This window comes from Calonectris borealis, chromosome 30 (genome assembly GCF_964195595.1).
Source record: "Calonectris borealis chromosome 30, bCalBor7.hap1.2, whole genome shotgun sequence".
NCBI classification, from domain to species: Eukaryota; Metazoa; Chordata; class Aves; order Procellariiformes; family Procellariidae; genus Calonectris; species Calonectris borealis.
This window is the reverse complement of record NC_134341.1, coordinates 1396713-1409226: the sequence shown is the minus strand read 5'-3', so window position 1 is coordinate 1409226 and position 12514 is coordinate 1396713. Positions and strand designations below refer to the sequence as shown.

At 48.5% G+C, this 12514-nt stretch overlaps 1 protein-coding gene across 1 annotated transcript; it reads left to right on the top strand.

Annotated features, from left to right (window-relative positions):
- The first annotated feature begins 7816 nt into the window (after positions 1-7816).
- LOC142073573 (interferon-induced protein with tetratricopeptide repeats 2-like) lies at positions 7817-10655 on the top strand. The gene is made up of 2 exons (XM_075133514.1): positions 7817-7964; positions 8938-10655. Exons 1-2 carry the CDS (start codon positions 7960-7962, stop codon positions 10247-10249), a joined length of 1317 nt encoding a protein of 438 aa, XP_074989615.1. The 5' UTR covers positions 7817-7959; the 3' UTR covers positions 10250-10655.
- Positions 10656-12514: the final 1859 nt, after the last annotated feature.

Below are 12514 nucleotides of genomic sequence, written 5' to 3'. Positions count from 1 at the left end.
TATGATGCTTATCTGATCAATCGCTCTTTGAAGCTAGACTGACATATTTTGACCTTCTTGGCATTACTCGCTATTAGCCTCTTCTCTTGAGAAAGATTTAGATCTGCGGTTTCCTTGGCCTCCCCCCTCCACATACAGAAATTTCTCTGTTACTTACCAGTGAAATAATCTCCTTCCCAAGGAAGCATCCAAGGAATTGTAGAATCAGCTACGGTTCATCTCAGATACACCCAGAATAATAGGTTGCCCTGAACTGACTGGTCACAGATGTCTGACAGCCCTTTTCTTGTGTTTCCATGGGACTTTCTACAAGCTCAGCCACATTTCAGAACTTTTACGCTCTTTAAACCTATGCAAAGCACCTAAACATTTCACTGGGGAGGATTTTCTTGCCTATTCTTACCCACAGCTGCTGTTAACTAGTCCAAGTGTACCATGTTCCCTTTTTTTCTAAGTTGTGCCGGAAACAGATTTGTCCTTCAATATCTATATTATTTTAATTAACACATTGTTTAAATCATCCACTGGCTATTATTCTTTCTTTCTACACATTATGTTGGGTTGTCATCACTTCAGCTTCTCTTCTTTTCCCATTGCTTTCTGAGAGTTTGGCTCAGAACTATTGCAGCTTATTACTGCTGCAATCTTATCAAAATCTTAACACCACAATTTCTCATTACTTTTATGCCACGATAGTAGGACCACGTGCCTTTGGACCAGCAGTTGGCTGCTGGAATCAGAGGATCCGATTTTCTCTCGTGCTCTGGCTTTCATTAGTTAACAACCCTGCAAATCCCATGGATCCTCTTGTACCCTTTTCCTGTGGTCTGGAACCAGGATTCAGCCCCAGCCCTTTTGCCATTTGCTGCCTCCTTCGGCAGCCACGACCGCTCTCAACGCGGAAGGCTGCCAGTCCCGGTCGTCTCAGATGCAAGTCCCTGCTCACCTGGGCAGCTCTGCTGTCCCCTTCCCTCTGCTGACCTGCAACACATTGCGAATCCAGAAAACAAGGAGACCCCCTTGTAGCCACAGAAGAGAAATCCCAAATCCAGTGAGAGAAATACAGAATTAGCAAAAATAGTTGGTAAAGAAGGCTGGAACATTGTGTCCTCTGCCCCGGGTGGTCGTTGCTGTGGGAAGAGTTAGGACCAGATAGGAACTGAGATTTCTGCAATGCATTGGCTTCTGAGAAGTGTAGGATTTGGTCTTATTTCTGAGCTATTGCAGCCACCTGTCTTGCCCGCATGTCCTCCTTCTATCTCCTCATCAATCGTTTCTAAAGAACAAACCAGGCACCCCCTCCGTGCCCCCGTTACACTCCCAGCTGAATCCTCCTCAGTCCCCTGAATGATACGACTGGGTCCTGGCCATCCCCACCACTGGAAGACCTCTGCTCCACAAAGCTGACATCCTCACTGGTGTCAAGAGCCATCTGAATTAAGCCACAGGTACTGCACGCAGCACAAGGGGTGCATCAGTAAGAGCCACTTTCGGCTTTTACTGCCTGCGCTTGCAAGGCAGCTCCGCACTACCCGGTCTTGGGAGACGGGGTGAAGGCCACAGCCCCTTGCGGGGAACGAGCTGGGTCGAAATGGAGAGTTGTTAATAGCTCTCTGGATCCCAGCTTTTCTGCATGCTTACGGCGGGGTTTTTGCTGCTCTCCGCTGCCCAGCTGCCTGCCCTAGATCAGAGCCCGGTGCCCTGGAGTTTCCCAGCCTCGCTGAGTAGCAAATACGCTGGGCTTATCACCGCATCAGAGCAGTTGGAAGACAGTTGAGTGTCTCTCTAAGTGCTGATAGAAGGGAAGGCTTTGCTCTTGGAGATAAGAAGCCCTCCCTGAGGAGCCAGGGGAGTTCGTTGGTATCAGAGTGTCTTCCAGCACTTTGCAGACATACCCTTTGTACGTGCGAGATGGTGAGGCGGTCACGTAGACAGCAGACATTGAGGGCTGTGTTTTTGAGGTCAGTTAACTGAACCCCTCACTATCATCTATTTTCTTTTCCCTAGAATTATTTTTCTCTTGTTGATCAAGCCTTTGCAGTGACCTTATTGGCTCACCAAACTGTAAACACAGTCGAATCCTCATATTTTTGGAGATAGATTAATTCAGGAGAGATAGGCACTTCAGGAAAGTATTTCAGCCTAAGATTTTGAAATGCTTAACAGCTCCCTTTTTCTGCCCTCTGTGCATGCTTGAGAAGCTGCCCAGCTCTGGCTGCAGGTTATAGAAGAGAGAGTTTCGTAAGCATCCCCCGTCCGGTTTGGGGGGAACCAGGAGTGACTGGAGCGAAGCTATTCACTGCCATCTCCAGAGCGAGCGCCCTGCCTCATCCCATGGCAGCAAATCCAGTCTCTGGTGGTTACGTGTGATCTGATGCTCATGTGTCAGTAAAGCAGAAGGTCTAGGCCACCTTTATCTGGAGGAGTTCAATGGCTCTGATTTCCAGTATCAGGTCATTTGGGTGAGCGTAAGAATCAGGGCGTGCACAGGGGGGCTGCTCTCTGCTGTACATTGAAAGCATTTGAAAACAAGGTGGTCAAATATTTTGGGGAGGCAGAGGCTGTTTTTACACAAAGTTGCTCTCACATTATACGGCAAAAATATTTCCTTTTTCATTTTAAACTTGCTGCCCGGTCATTTTCTTGGGCCCTCCGTAGCTCAATGGTGAAGAAGGATGAATGCCCTCCACAGGCAGCTCATGCTCTCTAAGGTCCTGGTCTGTTTTCCCTCCCTGTTTACACCCAAGGGAAACTGCCACATTTCCAAATGTAGAACTTTTCATCCAAATAGGGGGGCGGGAAATCAGAATATCGTTAAAAAAATAATCCAGCTGCGAAGCAGAAATCTAAAAGTGGTGCAAAAGCATAGCTGCTTATTCACAGGCTGGAGAGAGAATGGCAACGCAGACACCCCCACCTTGTGCCTTACGCTCACTGATGGAAATCCTCTGCCATCTGCTGGTACAAATTACTAAAGCGAAGTCTGTGGTTAGAAGCGATTGCCTTATAATGTACAGTAGGAGAAAATAGGCATCTTTGAAGTATATAAGCCCATGTCTAGGAGAAAGGTTACCTATTTTGGTCTAGTAAAAGATACCGCAAACCTCTGCATAACCTCTAGCTTCTGAGCAGGTGGAGACCAGAGGCTTTTGTCAGTGTAGCTCTTGCCCAGGGATGTGCACAGTGACCAACAAAGCTGTATGAATCAAATGCCTCTGTGCAAGTATTGATATACTGGCAAAACTCTGCTTTTGGGCCACCTTCGTTCCCTGGAGGAGTGTTTTAAAGATTTTAAATATTCAGCCAGGACTCAAACTTCGTCAGGGAAATCCTGCTGCCATGCCTTAATGTATTTTTAGTTTTGGCCTTTGCTACTCAGCAGAATCTCCTTGAAGCATCCTAACCCTGCGGGCACTGTTTTCAGAACAGCATTTCCAGGCCCTATCTTTCCTGCTTCTTGTTGCAGACCACTCTGGGGGTTCAGAGCCCCTTCATTGTGTCCAGGAAGAACCAGGCTAAGGGTCTGGATTTTTGTTCTTCCTTTTCCTGCTTGATAAAGGACTCTGAGCCCGCTGGCCTCTCTGCATTTTCTAACCAGTTCATTTGGTCTTATGAAGGTTATTTATTCCCACAGACCATGCCACATCTCTACTCATAGAATATCTCGAGTACAATAGCTATTATAAAGGAAGATAAAAACCAGGGCTCAGGCACACAGTCTTGCCCAGTGACAGCAGCAGACTGCTGCGGGTAAAGGAACAAACTGAAGAGGAAGAAAAGCAGATTCATTTCCAAGGCATGGAGGGGGTTAGAGTACGGAGCTGGTTCAAGCCCTCTCCATTCCTGAGTAGGCAGCAGAGGAACTTTATGACAGATGGGCGTTTTTCCAAACTTGGGAAATGTCTGGGCCAGCCTGTATTTGTGCTTGGGATTGCCCTGACCCACGTGCAAGACCTTGCGCTTGGCCTCGCTGAACTTCATGAGGTTCGCAGGAGCTCACCTCTCGAGCCTGTCAAGGTCCTCTGGATGGCATCCCTTCCCTCCAGCGTGTCGACCGCACCACTCAGCTTGGTGCCATCGGCAAACTTGCTGAGGGCGCGCTCAGTCCCACTGTCCATGTCACTGACAAAGATGTTAACAGTGCCGGTCCCCATACCGACCCCTGAGGAACGCTGCTCGTCACTGGCCTCCACTTGGACATCGAGCCGTTGACCGCAACTCTTTGAGTGTGACCATCCAGCCAATTCCTTATCCACTGAGTGGTCCATCGGTCAAATCCATGTCTCTCCAATTTAGAGACAAGGATGTCGAGCAGGACAGTGTCAAATGCTTTGCACAAGTCAGGTAGATGACATCAGTTGCTCTTCCCTTATTCACCAACGCTGTAACCCCATCGTAGAAGGCCGTCAAATTTGTTAGGCATGATTTGCCCTTAGTGAAGCCATGTTGGCTGTCACCAATCACCTCCTTATTTTCCATGTGCCTTAGCATAGTTTCCAGGAGGATCTGCTCCATGATCTTACCGAGCATAGAGGTGAGACTCACTGGCCTGTAGTTCCCCGGGTCTTCCTTTTTTCCCTTTTTTAAAAATGGGGGTTATGTTTCCCCTTTTCCAGTCAGTGGGAACTTCACTGGACTGCCGTGACTTCTCAAATATGATGGATAGTGGCTTAGCAACTTCATCCCCCTGTTCCCTCAGGTCCCTTGGACTTGTGCACCTTCAGGTTCCTTAGATGGTCTTGAACCTGATCTTCTCCTACAGTGGGCAGCTCTTTGTTCTCCCAGTCCCTGCCTTTGCCTTCTCTGACTTAGGCAGTGAGCCTTGAGCACTTCCCAGCACAAAAGTCGTTGAGTACCTCCGCCTTCTCCATATCCCGGGTAACCAGGTCTCCCGTTTCCCTCTGGAGAGGGCCGTTTTCCCTAGTCTTCCTTTTATCCCCGACATTACCTATAGAAGCTTTTCTTGTTGCCCTTGATATTCCTGGCCAGATTTAATTCTGTCAGGGCTTTAGCTTTCCTAACCTGATCCCTGGCTGCTCGGACAATTTCTCTGTATACCTCCCAGGCTACCTGTCCTTCCTTCCACCCTCTGTAGGCTTCCTTTTTGTGTTTGAATGTGTCCAGGAGCTCCTTGTTCATCCGTGCAGGCCTCCTGACGTTTTTGCCTGACTTCCTCTTTGTTGGGATACATCGCTCCTAAGCTTGGAGGAGGGGATCCTTGAATATTAACCAGCTTTCTTGGGCCCCTCTTCCCTCCAGGGCTTTATCCCATGGTACTCTACCAAGCAGATCCCTGAAGAGGCCAAAGTCTGCTCTCCTCAAGTCCAGGGTAGTGGGCTTGCTGTGCGCCCTCCTCAGTGCCCTAACGATCTTGAACTCCACCATTTCATGGTCACTGCAGCCCAGGCTGCCCTTGAGCTTCACATTCCCTACCAGCCCCTCCTTGTTGGTGAGAACAAGGTCCAGCATAGCACCTCTCCTCATTGGCTCCTTTATCACTTGGAGAAGGAAGTTATCATCGACGCATTCCAGGAACCTCCTGGATTGCTTACGCCCTGCTATGTTGTCCCTCCAACAGATATTGGGGTGGTTGAATTCCCCCACGAGGACCAGGTGAACATGAGGTTGCTCCTCTCTGTCTATAAAGGGCCTCATCTGTTCAGTCTTCCTGGTCAGGTGGCCTGTAGCAGACCCCCACCATGTCACCTGTCTCTGCCCTCCCTTTAATCCTGACCCATAAGCTCTCGGTCGGCTCCTCATCCATCTCCGGGCAGAGCTCCATGCGCTCCAGCTGGTCATTGACCGCGGGTGACACCCCCTCCTCACCTCCCCTGCCTGTCCTTCCTAAAGAGCCTCTATCCTTCCACCCCAACACTCATAGGAGCCATCCCACCACGCCTCTGTGCTGCCAATGAGATCGTAGCCCTGCAGGCATGCGTACATCTCTAACTCCTCTTGTTTATTCCCCATGCTACGTGCGTTTGCATAGAGGCATTTAAGCTGGGCCCCCAATGAAGGTGACTTACTGGCTGGAGCGGCTGGAATTCCTTTGTGCTGCTCCTCAGGTGCTCTCCTGCTGACCTGTGATCCTTCTCCAGGCTCTGGGCATCTGTTGGTGTAAAATCTATTTACATCTATTTGATGTAAAATAATTGTTTTGGAGCCAAAGGCTATTTTCGAGCTATCTCCAAAGCTACTCGTATTTTTCTTCTCTGCATCTATTGCAGCTCTTCTGCTTTTCCTTCCCACCATTTATCTTTCACACCACCGAGCCTTGCCTGTGCCTTGCCTGTGCTTCCTGTTTGGCTGTATGGTTAGCAGTTTTCTTATTTGCTGCTGTTTTTGACTTCCATCCAAGCTCTGTACGGTATTAATAGCTATTTCACAGAACCGTAATCTTCCTCAAACCAGTCCTAATATTAGCAGGAGAAAGAGCCAAGAACCACTGCCGAGGCCCGAGGGACTTGAGCTCTGAATTTCTCCTCCGTTCTGCCAGCACTGCCCACAGCCCAGCTCAGCCCCTGCCCCAAGGAGTTAAAACATCTGTCTGTCCCCCGACTCACACAGCCCCATCCTGGCCACGACAGGCAACGGAGAAGCAGCTTGTGCAAGTCAAGCGCACAGAAAGAACATGCTTACGTGAGGATTCAAGAATTAGAACTTTTTGGTAGTCTAATTAATGCCTCAGTCTAATCAAGATACAGCAATCACTTACCATTCATCCAGTTACAGCAGCACTAACAACTAATATCCAAATTATTCAATTTCTACTATAGGTTGTCAGTGAGAGAAAAAAAAATAAACACAGTAGACAAAAGTATCTGCCCCATTCCTCTAATGATAGATTCCCCCTACTTCCTTGGCATTGCTGCAGTGACTCATCAGCGTCCTGAGGGGGGAAAACGACACTGATGGGTTTTTTCTTCTTCTTTGCTGGGAGGAATATGATAATAAGGTTGACTGTTTCTTCCTCCTCAGTTTAGGGTCTACTTGGGGCTATTTTTTTAATGTATTTTCTATTACTCTCCACACTTGAATCTTTCTTCACAGAGCTGCAATTCCATGTTACATCCAGATATATTATGTATCCCGTCTTTTACCTATGTTTTTTCTGTTACCTCCAAGACCAGTTTCTGTCACCTGCCAAAACGGTGTTCTCTGGTGTTCAGTAACGGATCACTGGTGAGTTGCTAATAGCCCCGGGGCCATCCTCTGCTCGGTGACTGCAGACTGACCCTCTGTTAGCGCTACCTGCTCCTTGAGGAAGTACATCAGATTTATCACAGGCACAGCCTTTGTAGCTCACAGTTACACAAAACTATGCAAATTCAATTGCTAAAAATCAGTTAGGTAACAGCCACCTTGTTGTTAGGCAGTCGCTGTTACAGGTAAACAAGCTAAACAAACTACAGGAAAGTTTCAGGCAGGTCGGGACAGGTCCAGTCAAAACCAGCCTGACAAGCCCCGATGCCAAGGTCTTACAGAGCCAAACGGAGCCTTTGGCCTTTTAATGATAACGGCAATGCCGTATTTACATTCTGTAGCCCGGTATCCTCCTCTTCTACCACCTTAGCCCTGTTGCTTTCTAAAAGCTTTAATGCTAACAAAGTCCTTTTCAGTGGGGAGAAGGTCTCCAGGGGCGAGTTCAGATCCTGCTGCTCTGACCACTGGGTTTCCTTTCTTCTTTATCCAGTCCCCAGTCCCATCTTGTGAGGAGAAGGCAGTAGCTCCAAGACAGGAAGACCAGGATAGTTTCTTTTCTAGTTTAAGCTTTTGTCTTTTGGTTCCGTTTCCCGAGAGAAGTTGTTTAATCAGACCCTGCCCAGAAGGAAGTCCTTTCTCGGTTTAAGGATCAGTCAATAAATTGGACTCTGTACTGCCCAGTGTATCTGCTGCAGTGTGGAAGAGGCACAGCCCGAGCCATCGCTCCCTGACGGTGACACTACACCCACAGCAAAAATGAGGTAAGTGCACAGCGCCCATTCTTGTAGCAGCTCCCAGAAAGAGTAGCTTTGGGTTGACAAGGCGTGGCACAGTGTCCTTGTTGAGAACCACAGTATAGTTAAGGTTGGAAGGGACCTCTGGAAGTCACCTTGTCTGACCCCCTGCGCAAGCAGGGCCACCTAGAGCAGGTTGCCCATGGCCACATCCAGACAGCTTTTGAGTATCTCCAAGGATGGAGACCCCACAACCTCTCTGGGCAACCTGTGCCAGTACTCTATCATCCTCACAGTTAAAAGAAGAAAAGTTTCCTGATGTCCAGATGGGGCCTCATGAGTTTTAGTTTGTGCCCACTGCTTCTTGTCCTGGCACTGGGCACCACTGAAAAAAGCCTGGCTCTGTCTTCTTTGCACCCTCCCTTCGGGTATTTATATACATTTTTAAGATCCCTCTGAGCCTTCTCTTCTCTAGCTTGAGGAGTCCCAGCTCTCTCAGCCTTTCCTCATATAAGAGATGCTCCAGTCCAACATCGTTGGACTCTCTCTTTGTTGAGCCATCTCTTGCTGCATCCTTCAGAGGAAGGCACAACCCCTGTTTCCTCCTTATGGGGAGCAAAGAAGTTTTCACCGTGTGGTTTTTCGCTGGCTCTGCTCTTTCCATTTTTTGCAGCCCATCCCAGGGCCTTTGTCTTAGGTAAGAAGAAAGAGCAGCCCTAGCTCCAGGCATTGGTTGACTCCCCTTTGGAGAAGAGCAAGCCAGGAATGAAGCCTTCCCAGATGGTTCCCTGAAAAAGGGGCTGACTGGAACAAAGATTTACAGGTTCATTAGTAGCTTGAGTGCAAGGGACTTGTGGAGCAAGTGGGGACAGCCCCATCCTCCACCGCTCCCTTTTTGTTTCATGCGCAGCTAGGAGCTCCTTTTCGCTCTGCGTGAGTACCACAGGACCCCACCCCTCTGCATGCTGCCTTTTCATAACCCACATTTTCCTCTTTGTAGCAATGAGCAACTGAAGGAGAAGTTGGATGCCCTTCAATGCCATTTCACCTGGCAGTTGGGTGAAACAGGCGAGGTTGAACCGACCCATGTCCTGCAGAAGCTGGCTGTTGAAATCAAGCACACATCCCACCAAAACCAGGCAGCACTCCTGGGGCTGCAGGCATACCTGTACCAGCTGAAAGGCCAGAACAGAGAAGCTCTGCAAAGCCTTGAAGATGCTGAGGAGTATGAGAGACAAGATGAGCAGCAGGCATCTGCTGCTGGTTTGTTGATTATCTATGGGAATTATGCTTGGATTCACTACCTTCAGGCCTCTTATCAGGAGGCTGAAAGCTATCTGGAACGAATTCAGCAGCTCTGCCCAACTCCTTGGGATGCAAAGCTGATCCCGTACATCCAGGCCCAGAAAGGCTGGTCCCTCTTGGCTATCAGAGCCCGTAATGGGGAACGGGCAAGAGAGTGCTTTGAGATGGCCTTGATGCTTGAACCAGGGAACATATATTTCCATGCTGGGCTTGGAAAGGCTCTTTATTCCTCCTGGATTTATTTCTGGTATCCTGATATTAAAAGGAAAGCTATAATCCAATTGGAAAGAACTGTCCTTAAGCAGCCAAATAACTACAGAGCCAAAATATATTTAGCCAGGCTACTTGAACAAGTGGATATAGAACGGTCAACTGGCTTGATAGAAGAAAGTGCAGAGAACAGCTCTGATCCTGATGTCCTCAAAGGTTCAGCTTTGTTCTGGCTGCGACGGTCTACAGAGCGAGCAATTGAGATATTACAGCGAGCCCTGCAGCTGGATCCAGATTACCACCTTCTCTATCAAGCCTTGGCCAGGTGCTATAAGATACAGTGGCTTAATGCAAAGAAGGAAGACAAGAATAATATATTGGAGGCAGCCATCAAAGACCTCGAGCAAATTCTTCAGAAACATCCAGATCTTGACCTTGTATTTGTTGAGCTGCAGTTAGCAGAGTTCTATGGTGCAAGAGACCCAGCACAGGAGGAGAAGATCTACAAGAAGCTGCAGGAGAGAAAGGACACCCTAAGCCCCAAAGCCTGTCAAGCCCTTAGTCTCTACTGGGGAAAGTTCTTCCTCTACAAGAAGAAATCATTTGATGAAGCAAAAGCAAAATTTATGGACGGTTACAAAATCCCCGTGCTGACAGAAATCAGGAAGGAGTGTGCGCGGAAGCTGACAAAGATGGCTTGGCACTACCACAGTGATGATGCTGATGCTATCCACCGCTTCATTGAAGAGACCGACAGCCACTTGCCTGCAGAATTCGCTGGAATCAATCTAGACTGATGGTGGGAGCCCCAGTCTGGAGAAAGCAAGGTATCCTTTTTGCAAAGCTTGAAGGCATCAAGGACTAGTGTCTATCTGTCTTCCAACAGCAGGCCCATCTCTTCATATAGATATAAGGGTTCTATCAGCTTCTCAGACCATCCCATTGCTCATCCATTAAATACAGGCCTACCCCCAGATAACTGCCCAAAATTTACACACCCTGCCCTCAGTCCTGCTTCTCTGAGAGGACGGAATGAAAACAAAGGTGAAGAATTTGGCTTACAGGCTCTGAGCACAATCCTTTGCAGGCGTAGACCTGTGTCACTCCCTTGGAGTTGCTGTAGATCAGAACTAAGTGCTGATTAGGGCAGTGTGAGAAATTAACTCCCTTCAATTACTAGCATTCTATCATTTGCAAAAATAAGGTGGCTTCCTCCATAAGATCACTAACTGCGGAGGGGTCTTGATGAGGGTGAAGCACTCGTGTACAGGACAGAGAGATGGTCTTTGGCCTATCCAATTGCATTAAATGCAAACGTAGCAAGAGCTAGCTGCCGATTAAGGAGCATATTGTTGTGATTATATCTTCATTAATCCTTTGAAGATTGCGCGCGCTTGCCCCTGTCTGAACATAAACAGGGGGTTTGCTTTCTTGCATTGGTACTCGCTTAAGAGGTATTACTAGGAACAACGTACTCATCACTGTTTCTGGGGCCAAAGTGGGGCTTTCAATATTCTTTGATCAATAAATATTTCAAATTCTTTTCCACATGATTTCTCCTGTGCAACAGCTGGTGTCTCCTTGCAGCCTAAAGCAACCAGAGCATTGACTGCCAGAGATACACCCTTTCTTCAGTTTTCACTATCCATTCCCCCCAGGCTCACGTTAGGTACAGCTCTGTCTCAGCAATGTCCTATCTACTTGCACATCCCACTGTGGAACCTGTGTCCTTCCCTGCAGGCATGGGTGGGCACACAGCCCCCGTCCCAGCATTGTAGCCACGTTTCCAAGTGCTGGCAGGGCCACCTCTGTGCCCAGCAGTAAGCAAGTGGGGGTGGCTTGCTAGGGTGTCCCCCAGCCCCATCTGTCCCTATTGAGTGGAGCCATGGGGACCAGGGCAGACGTCCCGCAGCAGGTCCCGCTGCAAATCCCCCAGTTTCTGCTCCAACAAGGAACAGGCAAGGACCCAGTTTGGGAGAAGATGCTCCAGAAAAGGACGAAGCCAAGTGTGTCCAAGACACAGGATTTGGGGAAGGGGAACCTGCCTTAGTGCCCCCCTCGTGCACATATGGTGTGCAAGAAAACACCAGAGGCCAGAAACGCCCACCTGCGCTGGGGCCCCAGCTCCACTGGGGAAGGAGAGCAGCAGCCCCAGCTGCCCCATCTCCTGCAGTGGGTCAGACCTAGGGTGCAACCATAGCAGGAAAAGACTGCACCCTCCAGACCCTGCAACCAAGGGGAAGAGAGACAACCCAGGCCACCATGTTCAACCCAGGCTATTTCACCTCCTGATACAATATTGGGGACCAAAATTATTGTTCTTCCTCCTCTGGACCCGTGAGCCAGAGCCCAGTGCATGATCCTGCATCCCAGCAGCAAAGACTGCCAGCTTGGGGCAGGAGCTACTCAGAGCACAGCACCTACAGCCTCCTGTAACGCTACACAGGCCCTGGTAAAAACCCTATAGCACAAGTAAAAAGCATTAGCCAGAGTACAGAATCGTAGGTCACATAGAACATCATGATTTACTTAACTGCACAGATCAGGACAGTTTTCCAGAGCTCAATAAAAACAGCCACTTTGTAAACTTCTGTACGTGTCCCACAAGTCTTTTCACACAGCACTGGGCAAGGTCACATATCCCGATTTGGGAAAGCAGGGACTCCCAAAAGCAAGGGTGCTATTAAACTACCCTGATTCCCCTCACCAATATGAGCAGCACTAGTAATTCATTTAGACTACCCAGGAATCCTTTGGGTTTGCATCTACAGACAGTCCTCTACAAAATTTCCCCCTTGTAAAGACACTATCAGGAAACATTTCTTTAGGAAAAGTCACAGTCCCTCTGGCAGTTAATTAAACAGAGCATCTTTTGCCCACAAGACAAATGCAACACTGCCATCCTCAGGATTACAGGCTGCACGACCACAGCACAAGTCAAGAATTACAGGCTGGTGTGCTGTTTGAAAGACTGGATTCTGACAAAGTCACTGCTGTGAGAAAAACAGCCTATGGAGTTTTTTTTAAAAGAAAAAACAAACACATAACTTACGATCCTTCTA